This window comes from Passer montanus, unplaced genomic scaffold (assembly GCF_014805655.1).
Source record: "Passer montanus isolate IOZ18808 unplaced genomic scaffold, ASM1480565v1 scaffold56, whole genome shotgun sequence".
NCBI lineage: Eukaryota > Metazoa > Chordata > Aves > Passeriformes > Passeridae > Passer > Passer montanus.
Window position 1 is genome coordinate 4,281,340 of NW_024370595.1, and position 18,461 is coordinate 4,299,800.

The 18,461-nt window shown below is 37.9% G+C and overlaps 1 protein-coding gene across 3 annotated transcripts in view; it reads left to right on the top strand.

Annotated features, from left to right (window-relative positions):
* Positions 1–18,461, top strand: part of CYFIP1 (cytoplasmic FMR1 interacting protein 1) — a 67,664-nt gene that overhangs the window by 31,416 nt on the left and 17,787 nt on the right. For all 3 annotated transcript variants that reach the window (XM_039725650.1, XM_039725651.1, XM_039725652.1), the window contains exons 15-23: positions 868–1,015; positions 2,875–3,028; positions 4,246–4,402; positions 4,945–5,041; positions 5,430–5,506; positions 5,603–5,711; positions 6,282–6,401; positions 8,230–8,429; positions 15,139–15,226. In XM_039725650.1, coding sequence (XP_039581584.1) covers positions 868–1,015; positions 2,875–3,028; positions 4,246–4,402; positions 4,945–5,041; positions 5,430–5,506; positions 5,603–5,711; positions 6,282–6,401; positions 8,230–8,429; positions 15,139–15,226 — 1,150 coding nt within the window. The remainder of the gene's footprint in view (positions 1–867; positions 1,016–2,874; positions 3,029–4,245; positions 4,403–4,944; positions 5,042–5,429; positions 5,507–5,602; positions 5,712–6,281; positions 6,402–8,229; positions 8,430–15,138; positions 15,227–18,461) is intronic.

Below are 18,461 nucleotides of genomic sequence, written 5' to 3' on the forward strand. Positions count from 1 at the left end.
TGTAAATTTCAGCTGAATTCTGGAATCTGAATTTCTTCTGGAAACAGGAATTTTGCTTTTTTTCATTTCAAGCCATCATTAAGGTGGTTAATAATCTGTTTTGGTTTGGTTGAATGTTAATTGGATTGATAGTGAATATATATTCATATTGGTATGAATTTGGTTTGATTGATCCAGCTCTGGGGTCCTCAACACAAGAAAGATGTGGACCTGTTAGAAAGGGTCCAGAGGGCCATGAGGATGATCAGGGGGCTGGAACACTTCTGATACGAAGACATGCTGGGAGAGCTGGGGTAGTTCAGTGTGGAGTAGTAAAGGCTCTGGGAGGCCTTACTGTAGCTTTCCACTACCTTAGAAGGGCTTATGACAAAGAGGGAGAAGGATTTTTATGCAGGCAGATAGTGACAGGACAAGGGGCAATGGTTTTACTGAAAGAGGAAGGCAGGTTTAGATTAGGTATTTGGAAGAAATCCTTTATTTGGAGGGTAATGGAGCACTGTAACGCTTTGCCCAGAGAAGTTGTGGGTGCCTCATCCCTGGAAGTGTTCAAGGCCAGGTTGAATGGAGCCCTGAGCAATCTGATGTAGTGAAAGGTGTCTCTGCCCTTGGCAGGGGGAAAGTTGGAACTAGATGTTCTTTAAGGGCTCTAGACTACCTTTTCTGATATACAGCATGGAGTTGTTATTTTGTGGATGTGTCATTCTTGAAAACATTGGTGAAATTTTTTGTTCTTGGTTGGAATTACCCTGAGCTCATGAATGCTGTCACAAAGTTTCTGTGCTCGTGGAAGAATGCTTAAAAAAAGTGAAGTGTTCTATCAGGGCACTTGGATGTGCTGCAGTCTGAAGTTGTGGGAATTGTGTTCAGTGTTTTGCAGGCCATAAGGAAGACAGTGTGTGACTGGGAAGCAGGTCACGAGCCATTCAATGACCCAGCCCTAAGGGGAGAGAAGGACCCCAAAAGTGGATTTGACATCAAAGTCCCAAGACGTGCAGTTGGACCCTCCAGCACGCAGGTATTTTCCTGTCTGGTGGTTGTGATTCCTATCAACAATTATTGCATGAGGTGTTTTCTTTCTGTCCTGAATTATTTTAAAATTGCAGGTTTTATTGCGGTCTTTTTTTAATGCCAAAAATCTACTCTGATTTATATTTGCAAAATTAGATGCGCTTAACCAAGATCCTCTGCATGGATTGCTGTAATTTTCTACTCTGATACATAATTTTTCCAAGGGTTCAATCTCTTTAATTTGATTTTCTGGGAACAAATATTTTCTCATTGAGCTCCTAATGTTTTAAAATAATATTTTTGAACTATATGAATTATTTATTGACTGACTCAAAACTGATTTCTATCTCTGGTATGGCTGGTGAAATTTTTTTTCTTAAATCACACTATTCAGTAGATGTCTAGTAATTTTAAAATATGTTTAAAATATAAATGAATGTCTGTTAAAAGAAGGGAAAGTATATGACTTCTGACAAAATCCCTCGCAGTGTTCAGCAATGAATTATAAAGCTGGTCCCTAGAATCTAATTTGTCTGCTGCTGCCACTAAAATGATGTATTTCAAATGTTTTCTGTGGTAGTCATCAAAATCCCATACATAGATGCTCATTCTTGTTACCTCCATATAGTTCTCTTTCTTATTTCATTTGTGGATGTGTTTGGAGAATGTATGGTCTGATATTCATGGCTTATCTGAGAAAATGAGGTACTGAGTACTTGGGGTGAAAAATTGAAGGCAACTGTGGTTTGTGAAGGCAATCTTTTAATACCTAAAATCTCTGGGAAAGAGAACACATATGGTTAATAATTTGGGATGATAAAATGTTGCTTAGTTTGTGATAAGATTAGTTTAATGAAGATTTTGTTTTGATAATTGCAGAAAATGGTTTTGATTTCTAATTTCCTGGGGTGAAAGAAAAGGTTAAATATCACCACCAGTTTGCTTCTCCTGTGCTTTAAGGGCTTACTTCACCTTTGCAACAGACTGTTTAGAGTACGTGGTTCTTTCTGCTTTTTCTGCTCTTAAGCTGGCACGCTTCTCTGCCTGGGCTGACAGAAAGGCAAGAGGTCAAATTTTAGATAGGTTTTCCTCAGCTTCATGTGATTCTAAAATGGCTGTGTATAAATGGGTAATTAGTGCTAAATAATTTTTAAAATATTTTGATAAACTAATGGCTCTCTGAGCATCCTCTGAAATGAAAGGGAACTTTCCCTTTGCTTGAGGGAGCTCCAGATTGCGGTGATTTTTCTGAACAACCTTTCTGTATGACCTCCTGTGCATGCTTACTGTGCTGCTTTTCATTTTTAACAAACTAACATGTTTTCTCTGCTTCTCTTTCCCGTTCCTTATTTACCCATGTGTTTTTATTAACGGATTCTCTTCCCCTGCCTGCCCCTGTCTGTTGGTTTTTAGCTCTTCATGGTTCGCACTATGACAGAGTCCTTAAACTCTGCTGAGCTGTTGAAGCAGCTCAAGTCTCTGGGATTGGAAAAGCTATTGCATGTGACACACAAGTTTCTGAGGCAGTCCTACATCTATCCGCCTCTTTTAAACTTTGGTGGTAAGACATTACTTATTACTTTTACTTTTTGTGGTGATATGAACTGTTCCACTGCAAATGGTCTGCTGCTGAGTGTCAGTGGAGGTCCCCTTGGCACGGGTAGGCATTTGTGCTGGTGTGTAGGCTAGTGTTGCATCTGTTCCTCTTGCCTCAAAGGCTTTTGTCCACACAGTGCCAGTTTTCAATTTGAAGTGGAGCAGTCATTTACTGATAGTAATTCTCAGTGTTGCTCAACTAATGTACCATGTGTATTTTCCTTTTTTCCCCTCCCCTTTCCACCGTAATTGTTTCCTTTAATGATACAGCTTTACATGGTGAGAACTATGTTAGAGTCCCTCATTGCTGACAAAAGTGGTTCCAAGAAAACCTTGAGAAGTAGCCTTGAGGGGCCCACCATATTGGACATAGAAAAATTCCATCGCGAGTCTTTCTTCTACACTCATTTGATAAATTTCAGTGGTAAGATATGTAGATGATCAGTGTCCAGCTTAGCATGTCCTAACACCTCTAACACGATCTGGAAAATGTTTCCGATTGCCTAAGTCAACTTAACCTTTGGTTTATTTATCAAAAGCCTTGGTCTGTCCAAACTTTTTCTGAGATGGTACTTAGCATTGTGGTGGGATTTTTATTTTGACTTGTTATATGTTTGTTTCTAATGCGTCAAATTTCATATTGTTACCTCCTTTTTCTATTTTATGTATGTACTTACATAAACAATAAGCCTATACACACTGAAATTTTTTAAAAGGAAATAGTTTTTGTGTTTTGGGAGATTTTTTTTGTTGTTTTTGTTTTAAGTACAGAGGAAACAAATTCTCTGTTGTGGTAAATTTGATGTCATTTCACTACTCTTACTATTCAGTTAATTGTAATCGGAAACATGCTGTCCTAAAGAATTCACCTACTGACATTGAGTGTACCTAGTCCTTGTCATCACCATGCTGTGTTGTCTTTCATTTTTGTTTTGCTGCTGGTCTCCTTTACCCTTGGAGAAGGGGGAGCCTGTTGATACCAGTCATTGTGCTAACAGGGGAACAGCACTGCAAAAGGTCTTCAGAAGGTCTTAGTGTCAAAAGCTCATTCCTGTTTTAGTTCACAAGCCTTTGGGAAAGGAATTGTACCAAGTGCTTTCTGGAGAGGTGGGAAGCACACCTCTGTGCCCTTGATGGCATCGTTAGAAACTCGTTTTTTTAATGCCTACTTCATGTGTCTGTCTGTCATTCTCTGCCCATCTAATCAACAGGAACATGTGGAGCAATTCAGTTCTCCATAGGGAGGGATGGTACTGGTAGTTCCAGTGCAGTTTTGCCTCCTTCACTTACTGCTTCCCAAATTCAGTGTATGGCTTTCTCAGCCCCCAGCTGAGAAATTAAATTAGAAATCCATTTTTACTAGTGTACATAGCTTTTATGTTTAACTGATAGTTTTGTCCACCTCCACTCTTTTTTTTTCTATGAGAAGGCACCACTTTGGGGGTCAGTGAGGAGTTCAAAACTCTTACAAAAAGTCATGGGCTTTACATTTTGAATTTGCTTTAGATTATTTGGCCTGTGTACAGCTCTAGTGACTTGCACCTGCTTTTTTTGTTTTGCATTGCATCATCAGAATCACAGTTGTATTGTACCTGATGTATTTCTATAAGAAATGTAATTTTCCCTTATTCATTCTGAAAGAAACTCTGCAGCAATGCTGTGATCTGTCCCAGCTGTGGTTCAGGGAATTCTTCTTAGAGCTAACCATGGGCAGAAGAATCCAGTTTCCCATTGAGATGTCCATGCCTTGGATTTTGACGGATCATATTTTGGAAACAAAAGAGGCATCAATGATGGAGTAAGACCTGCTTGTGCTCTTCCACTGAATGATTATTCTTAATGATTGCCATTCCTTATTAGAATGTTGCTCCTTTAATTGGTTTTAACAAGTAGTCATTGAAAAGATATTCTAAACATGAATGAAATTTTTGTTTTACATTTGCCCCTTTTCAGAGTCTCTAAGTTTTCTTTTTGAAGTGAGTATTTAAAATGCTAAACCTTTCATATCATTGCACCAGCCACATATTTTGCTCCTTGAGTTCTCCTTACTTATTCTTCGAAGATGTCAAACATAATGTACAGTGGTTAAAGCCTAGTTCCATTTTGATGGACAGCTAGAAAACCAGTTTTAGACTTCAAACATATCTACACTTTTTCTTAAACCAACAAATATTTTCTTAAAGGAAAAATTGTGATCCTTTTTATATAAACTAAAAAAGGAAAATACCCTGTTTTTGTGAACCACTTGTGGATTACAATATTGACTGGCTTACTTCATCTTACTGCACCATCCTAAAGAATCATGACTTCTATACACGTGTTTTATTCTTTTTCTTGCAGGTATGTTCTGTATTCTTTGGACCTTTATAATGACAGTGCTCATTATGCACTTACCAAATTTAAGAAGCAGTTCCTCTATGATGAAATTGAGGCAGAGGTAAAGTAACCTTACCTACTTAGCTATAGAAAAATCTGTACCTGAATGTGAAAATCATGCTAAAGGGCAAGGCCTTTTTAAGAGATTCAGAACAGCTGGAGATAACAGAAAAACTGAGAAGACTGACCAGAAGATGGGTAACTGGATGGGTGATAGGTTGTGAGGAAAGCTGTAGATATGTGCAAAAATGCTTCACATTAATGCTGAAAATTGTAGACCTCTGCAAAAATCCTTCACATTAATGGTGAAAAATGAACTACATCTCTTGTACTGGGAAATTCTGATCTATTAACTTCTTTTACTATGTTTTATAAACAGTGGGAGGTCTTAGAGCAGCTCTTTTAAAAATTTTAAGTATCTCTAAACATATGATATTTTTCTCCCCAAGGTAAACCTGTGTTTTGACCAATTTGTCTACAAGCTGGCAGACCAAATATTTGCATACTACAAGGCAATGGCTGGCAGGTAGCTATTCCTTCCACTATGAGAGCTTTTCTTCACACTTTTCTGCTTTGCTTTGCTGTTTAGTATACCTTAAGCATTTTCTTCCTTTCTTCATAGCCTGCTTCTGGATAAACGGCTGCGTTCAGAGTGCAAGAACCAGGGAGCAACCATTCAGCTGCTGCAGTCCAACCGCTACGAGACACTGTTGAAACAGAGACACGTTCAAGTGAGTTAACTCCTACATCTTGTGTCTGAGTTGCTTGGAAGCTTTCCAGTGGTGTTGATTTATGTAGGTAGACAAAACTCATTTTGTGCTTCATGTTCTGTCATCTTGGTAGCATAACTGAACACTTGAGATCTGCTTTTTTGTCACATGAAGGTGTAAAATAAGAAAGAAAACTTAAAAGATCCTATTTTAATGCAAATGTCTGTTGCAATTAAGAAAACCATGAGCCAAATAGGAATGCCATGGGTGGTAGTGTTGTCTTCCTAGTAATGTCTTTTACCAGTGTTCAGTATGTTGTTGGCACAATATCATGGAAGCATGAAATGCTGATATAAGTACTTAAATGTAGATGCAATGTGTACTTTTTTTGGGGAGAGAATTGGGATTCAAATAGTAGTACCACATTTGCTCATGAATTTATAAGTTTTGTCCATCTGCTTTGTTTCAGTGTGTTTGGGATGCAAGTTCACAAAGTGAGAGTCAGTTAATCTGGGGAGTCTCATAGTCCTTGTACAGTTTGTCTTGTAGCCTGGCTGCCAGTTCAGAGCCTGACAGCATGTTTTGCTTTAGCTCCTTGGCAGGTCCATAGACCTGAACCGGCTGATCACGCAGCGCATTTCGGCAGCCATGTACCGCTCCATGGAGCTGGCCATCGGCCGCTTCGAAAGCGAGGATTTGACTTCCATTGTGGTGAGTGTTGCGCTGCCGTTCTGCCAGATCACTGACACACCAGTTGAGGTGGAACAACCCCAAACCTACTGCACCCAAGGCGTTGGGAGCAAAGTGTAGAGAAGGCGGTGCTTGGAGCTGTGAGAAAACAAAGAAAGCAATTACCTTTTGCTTTAAATTTTTGTCAGTGCCCATTTCTGCCCATGCTTATAAATAAATTGCACATCAAAAAAAAACAGCCTTGTGCTTGGTAGAATCAAAATTCATTTATTTACTCAGGCAGCTTGGTTTTGTAGCATGACAAAAATATTTTTTTTGTGAAGGAAAGAGATCTGACTTGTGCCTATGGTAGAAGAGCATCTGTGCAATCTTGAGGTGTCCTTTTGAGTTAGTTTCCTGATTAAAATGCTAAAAGCCATATTTTATTTCAAGACAGCATGAATTTGACAAGTAAACATGCAGTCAGCAAGAAAAATATCAGGCACATTGAGTTCTGCTAGAATGAAAAATGAATTAAAAGTTCTGCAAAAGAGTTTATTGTTGTTCTTTCTGTAACAAGATTTTTACCAATGACATTTTGTCGTGCACTTAACTATCGTGTTTAATTTCATTCTTTATGGAAGAGAAATCAAATACTGAGGCCATGGAGCCTCTTGACTTCTGAATGCTTGCTTTTATAACTTTGAAATATTGAAATGCAGTTTTTCTTTGTTATGTGCAGTACACTCTTAGTGACTGAGTGAACAGAAACCATCAATGATGTGTTCCTTAGGTCACAGGTTCTTATTCTTTGAGTAAGAGAGTGACAGAACTAAGGGCTGTCCCTTTACCATGCTCCTCAGAAAGAAACTGATCCAAATAGATTAAGTAATCTGTAATTTCTGCTGTTTTTCAAGATAAATAACTTAAGGTATTTACAAGACTGAGCTATTATTTTCTCCTCAAACTGGACTTAATTCTGTAGTAATAATCATAGTGATTTTTTCCCTTGAACTAACTTGCTCACAGGTGTAAAGTTCCTTTGAAATATGGAGCACTTAAATCAGAGAGCAGTTCATGGGAAGATAGTAGTAGTAGTTTGATACACAGCTAGAGGAAGCCTTTGAATATTTCTTCAGTAGGTCACTACACAATAATCTTTAAATGCGGTACTTTGATTTTTGAAGTAAAGGTTGTGTCTTGGTGTTTTCAGTGTCTGATGGCAGATATGGAGTTATTTTATTTTAAAGAAATTGCCTGAACAGATACTAGGAATTTCTTGTCAAGAGAAGAAACATTATGAAGTGCAGTACTCATATAGAGTTGTGTAGCCTGCAGCTAGTGATTTTGTGAATACCTTCACAACATTTGTAAATGTCTGATCTGGTCTTTCATTGCATTTTTGTACATCCTTCACTGGAATAGACTGTGAGAAGGATTTATGGTAAATGTGATGTTATTCCTAACGTTAGCACTACAGTAGTTAGTTCACCAGTTACTCTACTGAGCAGAAATTACTTTGTGATTGTTTGTAAAGTAGGAAGTGCAGAAAGGTGCTTTTGGCCTATGTTTGATCCTATTCAAGTTGGAATTTCAAGTTTTGCTCAGTGGAGGAAGTGTTGGTACATATCTGTGTTTGAGACCTATCTGCATCTGAATACCCTTAAAGTCTCAGAAGGTTTAAGAAACAATCCCAAGAGAACTGATTCTGTCCAGCCCTTATTTTTAAAGTAAGAGACTGGGAGAGAGTCAATTGTTCATTTTGACTTCTTTCTAGTCTTCTCTTCCCTCAAGGTTATTTATGTACTTTGTTCAGTTTCTCCACTTTATCAAATGCATCATTCTCTTTCTTTCCCCTTGTTTTTCGTAGGAGCTGGATGGCTTGATAGAGATAAACAAAATGACTCACAAGCTTCTGAGTAGATACATGACCTTGGACAGCTTTGATGCCATGTTCAGAGAAGCCAACCACAATGTTTCAGCCCCTTACGGCAGAATCACTCTTCATGTCTTTTGGGAACTCAATTATGATTTCCTTCCAAACTACTGCTACAATGGATCAACTAACAGGTTAGCAAGGCAGCTTTTTTATTTGCAGCTTTTTGTTTATTCTCCCACCCTTCTGCTACTTCCTTCCTAGCAAGTGCTGACAAGTTCATCTCCATTCATTTGGTGTTTTCCACTTCTAAGGCTTTACTTCAAATGAAGCAGCATGAGTCATTTTACCAAGTACTGTTAAATGTATGAAAGCCTGTTATTTGTCCACAATAGAAGGCAAATGGAACCACGGCATCCAAATTCTGACATTTTGATGACGTAGTTATGATATACTGAAAAACAAGTATATCAAAACACTGCTAAGTGCATATCAGGAAGGTATTTTGAAACAGGATCTTCAAGGGTGAGATGACGGAAATAAAATTATAGTCCTGATTCTGTGCTAGTGTGAAGAAAAATATTCTTTCTGTGAATTATTTCTGATATTTATATAATTCTTATTTCTGATCCTTTCTGTTCAGTTAATACTGAACTCTTCCTTTTGGGAGAAAGGAGGAGTTCAGTATTCACTGGAAACTGCAATTGTAGCCTTTAAGGAGAGTGAGTAATGGAAATAGAAAGAGGAAGGTAGGATCTAAGGTTTGAATGAGGGGGAAGCACAGTGCTCAGAATTTTGCATTTCTGTGCTTCCTGCTCGTGTGCTGTTTTTAGGATTTGTGTTACTTTTAGCCTTTACTCAGGTTTTGGTTAAAGCCCCATGCAGTGACAGTAAAGTGATAGTGAATATTGAGCTGTAGGAAGAGGAGAAAGCCTGTTCTCATCTTTTACTGTCTCCTTGGAGAGCTTTCCTTGTCTGACATGTTCTGTGATGGTTGTGTTGTATTTTAGATCCAAGATTCTGTCTGCAAAGAAAAAAAAAAAGAGTGGGTTTTTTTTTGTGGTTAAGTTTTACCCGAGAAACTTCTGTTACAGGAATCTGTTTGCACAGGAAAATTGAATTTATTTCCGAGGGAGTTTCTGTGCAGTTAATGTATCTGGAGAACAGTATTGGAATATTCAGTGTGCTGTATTAAGAATCATGTAAAATGTTTGATGAAATGCTGCTCTTCCACCCATCAGCTTTATTGAAAGACATTCAGTAGCTCCTGTAGAGTTTAGTCTATGTTCATCCTGACTGCAAGAGCTGCCTTACTGCAGACCACAGTGCTTGAGAAATGGGTGTGAGGGGCCAAAGGACATTAGCAGGATCCTCTATCACTGTGGCTTGTCTGTTTTTAAAATCTGTACACGAGAATTGAGTTAGGCTCAGCTTGTTGGGTAATTAATTCAGGATAATTAATTTAAGAGGTGTTAAAGGGAGCCAGATCTTAGGCAGTATGTATACCATGTGTCTGATTTCATCACAGAATGCTTTGGTTTCAGTCAAAAGCAGCAGTGTGGAGAGAATTAATGTATGTGTTGCACATGCTATACAATGCCCTTTGATATTTTTGGTGAGAGAGAGAACAGGAAGTTTTTAGCCTTTTTATAGTCCTTAAGCATATTCATTGCTGCCTTGCTGCTAGCATGAACTTTAAATTGCACCCTCTCAAGTGTACAGGTTATTGAGTGCAAACACAGGAGTAGTACACTGTGAGGAGCTGTGTGAGAGCTGCTGGTTTAATGCTTGGCTCTTGTCTTGCATGAAGGTTACATGTAAACAAGGGAAGAAAAGTAGCAGTTAAAGGCTGGAAGAAAGAGAGATAATCATGATGAGAAGCAGAGAGGTTACTTCGTGGTGTGAGGGGCTGGAGGCAGAGTTCTCAGAAAATGTGTCATACCTGTGGCTTGTCTTTTAATATAACAGCTTGGTATAAGGGTTCTTCTTTTGAAGTTAGTGTTTTGGTCAGATTAACTTGTTTCCACGACCTTTTGAAGCTCTTTTCCCAAGAATAATTGAACATGATAATTTCATATATCTGTAGAAGAGTTCAACTATTTAGAAACCCTGCACGTTTAGTTCAAAAGCTAAAGCTCTTCATGCAGAAGTGCTGAAACACATTGCATGTTTCATTATTTGGGACTTAGGACATTTTTTTTTTATATCTGGTAATGTACTGAGATTAGACAGTGAGTCTGCTATTAGAAGATTTAGCAATTTAATAATTGGAGTTGCCATTTATCTGAAATTTAGTCTCATTAATGCTGGCCAGCTGCACAGACTCAGGGACAGCAGTTTATGGAGAAGGAATGGAGAGATGAGTGAGAGAATCTTTGCAGATGGGCCTTAGCAGTGAAATCCAGGGGTATTTTTTATCCACCTGTTGACCATCATGAAAGAAAGAAAACAAACCTTTGGATAGTGCACAAGCATATGAACTGCAGATGAGGTCAAAGTTGTCTCTAGTCCAGTGTCCTGATGCTGTCAGTAGCCATAAAGGGGCTGAATATGAAAACAAGGAAGGCTTGAGGTGATATTTCTCCCAGGAGACATTCCAGCCTCTAGCAATGATTAGATGTTTCTGTAAAACAAAAATGGTGGAATGTTAGTGCAGTTGTGGCCCTTTACAGGGGTATTTATTTTTCCCCATTGTTTTGTCCTGTCCCTTTTATAAAGCTGTGTGAGGCTTTCTTGTCTTTTCTGTGCTGCCTGGGATTGTTTTTCAAGAGTCCTCTCTCATGTTGGCCCTCAGTTGCAGGTCTTGTCAAGCCAAGTCTTTCCACACCAGGAATATTTGTCATGCTTCGGCCTGCATCTGAACTTTTTCCCTGTGAAGTTAGGTTATCTAGATTCAAATGACTCAAATACTCAGTCTTTGTTCCTTTTCCACTGTCTGTAGAGTCCCTTTTTCTGCTTTATTTTCTTTACTGTTTCTAAGCTGATCTTTTCCTTCCTTGACAGCTTGTTTTGTATTAAGGACTAACAGAGGAGCAAGTGTGAGACAGCCTTATATTTATTTGAATTGAAGATTTTCTGTGCTTTCTTGACACAAATGATACAAGCTTTTGGTGACAGTAGTTAAACTAGTAGCTCCATCTCCATTAACACATAACCCAAATCTGTGTTCTCTGGTATAAATTCATGTGTATAGCACCCTTCCAAATGCAGTATGACATGTTTCTTCCAAGGGTGCAGATTTGTCACAGAAGGAGCAAAAAGACCAGCTTTTTATTTTTCACTCTTCCTGACAGCCTCTCCTGCTTCCTTTTGCGAGCTTGCTCTCTCTCATATTGCTTTTGAGACTGGTTTTCATGAGAGAACAGCTGTGTCTTCTTGTGTTGCATATACTCTGACAGTCACTGTTCAGAAAAATTTTCAGCCCTTGCACATAGTGCTGGAGCAAACCTGAAAAGTAGCAGTGAAAACCATCTAGCTTCTGCTACCAAGAGCCAAATGGTACAGGGATATAGACTCATGTAGGCTCATTCATAGGGGTAACTGTACTCAACTGCCTTTCCTCTCCTAAAAAGACAAGCAACCAACCAAAGTCTTTCTGCCAAAATGAAAAGTGACAGCATTGGATTGGCAGATCTGTTACTCTCTCATGCAGTATTTTCCTTGCTGTTTCTCTGTTCTCTCCATCTTGGCATCCAGGTTTAAGAAGGGTGAGTCAGATCTAGTGTTCACTGAGAGGGGGTGGAGGGCTACCGTTAGTTCTGCTAGACAGGACAAACTAATTTGAGAATGCTGGAAGCAAAAAGTGCTCATACCAATTAGACAGGGAGGTGCAGAGGAACACTTTCTGTAGGAGCAGGGAGGGATGATTGTCATATCTTATTTCTTCTAAGATGAAGCTCAGAAAGTTTATGAATGAGGTTCGTTTGACCTGGTTGCCTGCAAGGCAGCAGGCTCATTGACCAAAGCAGTCTCTTTCAGTTATATCCTTAAATAGATTATAGTCATTAAAATCATAGAATCATTTAGATTAGTTTGTGAAGTGCTCACTATAAACTCCTTCCTGGTAGGTATCACAGAAAAATTAATATTAAATTATTTGATTGCTAAAATACTTACTTTGGGGGCTCATGTTGTCCTCTAGCCATTCACTTGCAAAGCTTTGGTAAGCCAGAAGGCTTTTCATCTGCTTAATCTACTTTGACTGCTTACATCCTGTGCTGATTAAAATGGATAAATTGCTGTGATATCATCAACACTGATTAAAAATGAAACTGATTATCTTGGAGTATGCTGAAACCTGTATCCTACCAGTATCCAGGGGAAAGTAAAAGTTTGTTTAGCTTTAGCTTTGATATTCAAAGAGCTTCAGTCCTTCAAAGAGACATTCCTCTTTCTTGGAGGAGGAGTAGGAGGAAGCCAGCCAGCAGAATGTCAGAAAGAAAGAGCACACACATACACACATGGACACTGAAAAACTTTGAAGAAGAGTAGGTGATGCTGGACTGTAAGGTTTTCATATAGCCCTTAGTTTTTAGGGAAGAAATTTCTATTACTTACCTGAATGATGTGCTGGGGTTAGTCACATACCTTCTAACATGATGCACTCTTTAGGCTGCTGTAGCCTTAATCTTAGATGCTGCCTCTCTATAACTTTGCAAGTGAATGTTATCTTTTGCCCCTATTTCCTTACTCCTTCTCTTCCTCTCTTGGCCTCTTTCACCCAAGAAAATGTAAGCACGTGTGTTTGCTTCAAGTCTTGAAGAAAACTTCAAGACTATTTTGCTACTATGAAGCAAATTAGAGATGGAGAAACCCCCAAGCATGCAGAGGAGCCCTGGAAAACACACAAGAGTTACTTGAGCATTTACTTGCACTGACTGGTTTGTTCCCAGACACTAATTACATTGCAATGGAGAAAAACACACACAATAACTTCTGATAAGTCTAAGAATCATAGTTACAGCTTCCAGAGTCATGGGATGCACCCACTTATATGTTGAAACACTCCTTTCCTTGTGAGCATTTTAATTTAGTGGTAGCAAATCTGCTCTTGCCAAATATGTCTGCACACTGAAACCCAGTCTTATCTCAAATGACACGGTATTATGATTTCATTTTAGAGATTCTCTTAGGGCTTGAAAATTGATGTCAGTTTAAAAAGTAGTGCGATTTGGAGAAAAAAAAAGGGGGAATAGAGTAATCTCTGGCACTGTCGTATGTTGCAGATTACTTAGAATTCCATCAAATGTTTGCATCATCTCTGGTAAACTCATTAATGAAGTATCTGCAGAATACAGATTCAAGTAATCTCTCTCAAAAGAGAGTTTTCAGTTTCTGTGTAAGTGAGAGAGAAGAGGATAAACTTGTAAGCTGAATAAATAAAAATGCAAGGAGATCTAAATAATATATATATATATTTGATGTATAGTATCAAAAATAATGCATATAAATAATGTATTTTTCCTTAAAAGCTCTAAATGCAAACTCTTTCTGGACTACAGCAAGTACAAGTATTTTTGGGAGGAGTGGCTAAACTATGTATGAACAAGTAGTTGTACCTATTTTTGTGAAGGTTAAAAATGCAGAAAATATTGTTCTGAAATTATAGATTCTCAAAATAAAACACAGTGGAAGTAATTGCAAGCAACATAGTGCAGTTTATACTAGTCTAGGTGATACAATTTTTGATAAGCATGGCTGTTTGTTTTTTTTAACTAGAAGATGGATATATTAAAAATAGAATGTCTCTGCCCTTTCTAGGAAGAATTAATAATGAAGAATTAATTTTTGTGTGCTGATGAAATGTAAATACTTTAAACAAAAAAGATATAATTGTATCTTATGATGTTATAGTGTAAGGCAAGTTTTCTTTCCTGAAACACTTTCCTAGATATATTTGTTTTCTCAGGTATCACTCAGACCAGCCTGATATTATACAACCATTTGATGTACACTTCTTAAATAGCTATTTTCCCTCTTTGCTGTGCATATACAGCTTTGCACCATTTATCAAGAAATACTTTTTAATTAAGCTAAAAAATAAAGTAGCCATCCAGCTTGTAAACACACATCCCCCAATAATTTTCCTCTGTTTAGTGAAGTTAAGGAGAATCAGAATTGTAGTGGATATGAACTTCTTCCTGCACAAAAACTGCAGTGCTGCCAAATGTGCGTTACACAGTCAACAGGGAATGTCAGGGGGGGAAGATTTGTGCTGCTTGTTCACCAGAGGACTGGGAATGGTCCTTCAGGCTCTGGTGCCCTCAGTTGTGAGTGGGATGGCTGATCCTGTCTTTGGCAGTGCTCCATATCTTTGTAGTTCTCTCACCATCCTCTTAACAGTATACAAAGGTAAAGCTAAGCATGATTTGTATTGGTACATGCTCACACTGAACTATGATCAAACTTTTGAAACATTGATTTTGCTGCGTTATACCCTTCCTCATGACTTTTTTTAAAGGTAACAGCTAACATATTTCTCCTGATGTGAATTTTGGGGGAAAAAGCTCTGAGACATTAAACAGAAATGCCATGTTCCTCTTTGAAGGCATACTTCTTTCTCAAGGACTTCATTTTGCCAGCACGTTATGCCCTGTGAGAGGCTATTGCCACTTGGTTAGTTACTTCCCTGTTTGCTGGCCTGGGTTAGTGGTGAGGAATATTTGGGGATCCTGCACACCATGGGAAGAACAGTAATTGTTGAACTGCAGTGTGATTTGTGTCCATGTTTTGGGCAACTCAGGCTGTGTGCTTCCCCAGTTTCTACTAGGACTGAAAGGCTGCTGGTCTGTCTTTGACTGTATGTGCTGGCAAAAGCAGTCTTCTACAGGGTAGGGTGCACTAGGTGCACACCTGCTCACCTATGTAAAAATAATGAATTCTTGTTTTTATTTTTTTATATAGGTTTGTTCGGACTGTGCTGCCATTTTCTCAGGAGTTTCAGCGTGATAAGCAGCCTAATGCACAGCCACAGTATCTCTATGGATCAAAGGTTGGATTTCATCTTCATTCCCTTTATGGTTTGCTAATGTTTAAAAGTATCTTTTTAAATTATAGAAACAATGGTATGTGAAAGTCATTAGAAATAGACTGAAATACGTTTTGTGTGTATTTTAAATTGAACATACACTTTTTTAAAGATTTTGCTTGAAGCTCGCCATATGTTTCAGCCATAGTGCAATTGGTTAGTCTGATGTGTAGTCTTATCTGACAAAGCTAAAAATAAGCCCTTCTCTCAACCACCTTGCATTATTCAGTTGCTAACAGTGGCAGAGCAGACTCAAAATAAAGATTAATTACTCATTAATTACTCGTCTGGTGAAGTGAGAACAAGAGCCCATCTTGATGCAGCCCTCCCTTATTCCAGTGATGAAGACTGTGATGACAGGAGAAAAGGGAGTAGATAGAAAAACTGCTTCAGATGTTATCTGACTTAAGAGGAATATAGATTCTGACCATCTTAAACTATCAGATACCTAACTATTTCAATTATTTTTTTTAATGTAATGTTTCTTTGGACTCTACAACCCCAGAGCTGCAAACTCACTGTGATGAACTTGGTGTCTTGGCCATCTCATCTTTCTATTACCATCATATTTCCTGATTTGCAGTTAGGTGGGCTGGGAAGGTTTGTGCAAGTTTTCAGTAGAAGGGTGCGTGATGTGCTCACATGCTCTGTCCCCGTGGCAATCCCCAATACTGAGGTTGCTAAGGAGCTTGTGTGGGTGATAATTTGGAAGAGTACTTGGCACAAGAGAGCAGCTGTAGGCTACCCAAGTAGCCTGTAGTTACAGGACCAATGCTATGCTCATGTGTGATAGATTTGTTCTCCCTGACTACTGCAGATTTATTTTCTTATTCTTCAGAATTACTACTTGTGTCATAATGACAGTTAAAGATATAGTACATTAACATACATTTGCATAGAAGAGTACTTGGCACAAGAGAACAGCTGTAGGCTACCCAAGTAGCCTACAGGACCAATGCAATGCTCATGTGTGATAGATTTGTCCTCCCTGACCACTGCAGATTTATTTTCTTATTCTTCTGAATTATTACTTGTGTCATAATGACAGTTAAAGATATAGTACATTAACATACATTTGCATTTTTAATATCTAGTCAGAAATATTGATCTACTTCAAACAGCAGTAAAAACCAGCATACTATCTTCAGCAAAACATTTGGAACTATATGACAAGGTGTCACTCTGAATTTTGTAATGTTTTCTTGTCTATCAGGGTGGCAAGCTGAAGTATGGAAAAGATAAATGCAAATATAAGGGTTAAATTAGAGGATGGACAATAAAAAAGCTTAAAATTATTTATTATTATTTAAAATTATTTAAAAGATATATTTAATTATACATCTAATTTATGCAGATGTGCTGTAAGTGTTGTGGGTGGCTACTCTCAATATCTACCTCCTACTTAAGCATGAACATAATTAGTCCTTGTTTTATTCGTATTTTCTGCACATCATATCATAGTTGTATGGTGCAATTTCAACCCAGTAATCTAGGTTTTGAGATATCTCAGGAGTTACAAATTTCAGTGCTAAAATATCTGCTGCATTTGTAAAAGTTTCATGCCTTTAAAATGTAAAGGAGGTAGAAAAGGATTCACATGTCCTAATGTGGAATGTAGCAACTGACTGTCTGCTTCTGTAAATAGTGTTTTATGTAATTGTTCTCCAAAAATGAGCAGTAAATTATAGGAAAGTGGAATTTCCTTACATTAGAGTTATTGTGTTCCTTGCTATTTTAGTAACTGACCAGATGCAGCATAGAGCAAAAACCTGAATTTCATAGAGATTGCTAACTTAATTTATCTAAGTGATGATACAGTGGGGTGAGTGACAGAAGATTAAATGGGGAATACTTTTTTATCAGTCAGGTTACATTATTAAAATAAGTCTAGTAGTCTTCACACTGAGAGCTATACATTTTCAGAATTCTTGATTATTTTTCTATATGAGCAGCAGCAATCAAGGGGAGGGGGTCTTACTTGCATTTTTGGGGCAAATTTCATAACTAGATGGGCCTATATTAGAAGAAAACTTATGACTCTATCTAGTTTTAAATTTTAACAAGAGTATATTTTTATTCTTGAATTGAATGTATTTTGAAATTGAGGATATCTGAATGGAGTTTTTAATATTTCTACTTTATATAGCCAGTAACAGATAGGAATTCTTACATTATAGAGGCTGCACTACTACAGGAGTAACTAAAGAAATTTTTTATTTGTATCTCAAAGCATTCACATATTCCCAGATATTTCTAAATGGATCAAAGCATCTGGTCTATATTAATGTGTCTTGATACTTAGCATAGAGAGTTGTAGTAACATTCTCTTTAGCACCTAAAGTTTTCTGAGTGGTATCTTCATGTAATTAGCAAAACAAAAACCCACAGATACAACTTCCTTCTTCTGGTTGATATGGAAGCAGAGCTGTCAGGTGGGAAGGAGCCAGCCTACAACAGCTCGTTAGCCTTTTGAGTGAGCTCGGTTATTTTAAAAGTTTGGTTGAACATGGTCACTGAAATCCCTTTACTCAGGCAGAGTATGTGTGGTATTAATGATATTAATGTTAGCAGGTTGGAATTCAGCAACACTGGGTGAATGCATGAAATATTTTATAATATACATATAAGAAAGTATCTTTTCTGGGAACTTGAACTAACTTTCTGTTAAATACTTGGTTTTATAGAGGTTGTGTAGACTAGAATTGAAGGGCTTTCTTTCTGTCTTGTACAACATTTTCCAAATATTGTCATGTTTTTATGTCTCCAGCACTTTGTAGATGCTCACTCCTTTATTTTGTGAAAAATACATCTTTGAAGGGTATTTCTCATTGTGAATATAATGATTTTTATCTACTGCTGGTGCACGAAGTAAAGGCAGTCTGCACTATGTTGCAACCTGTTATCAGTTTGGTAATCACTTAGAATGTTTGCCCCATACTCAATGACTGCTGAGTGGAGAATTACCAAATCGAATACAGAATTGCCTGAATGAACCTGAATTAATCTGTAATAAAACTTTCTCAGCAAGAAACAAAGAATCATGTAGCTCTGTGAGCGTGTGATGACATGAGCTTTTCAAAACTAGAGCAGAAAACAGATGACGCTCTGCATGAATTGCTCATTTGCAGCAGGTGCGAGATGGTCCATTGCTTGTGAGATGATATAAATGTTTATATTAGTAGTGCACAGTAAACTGTGG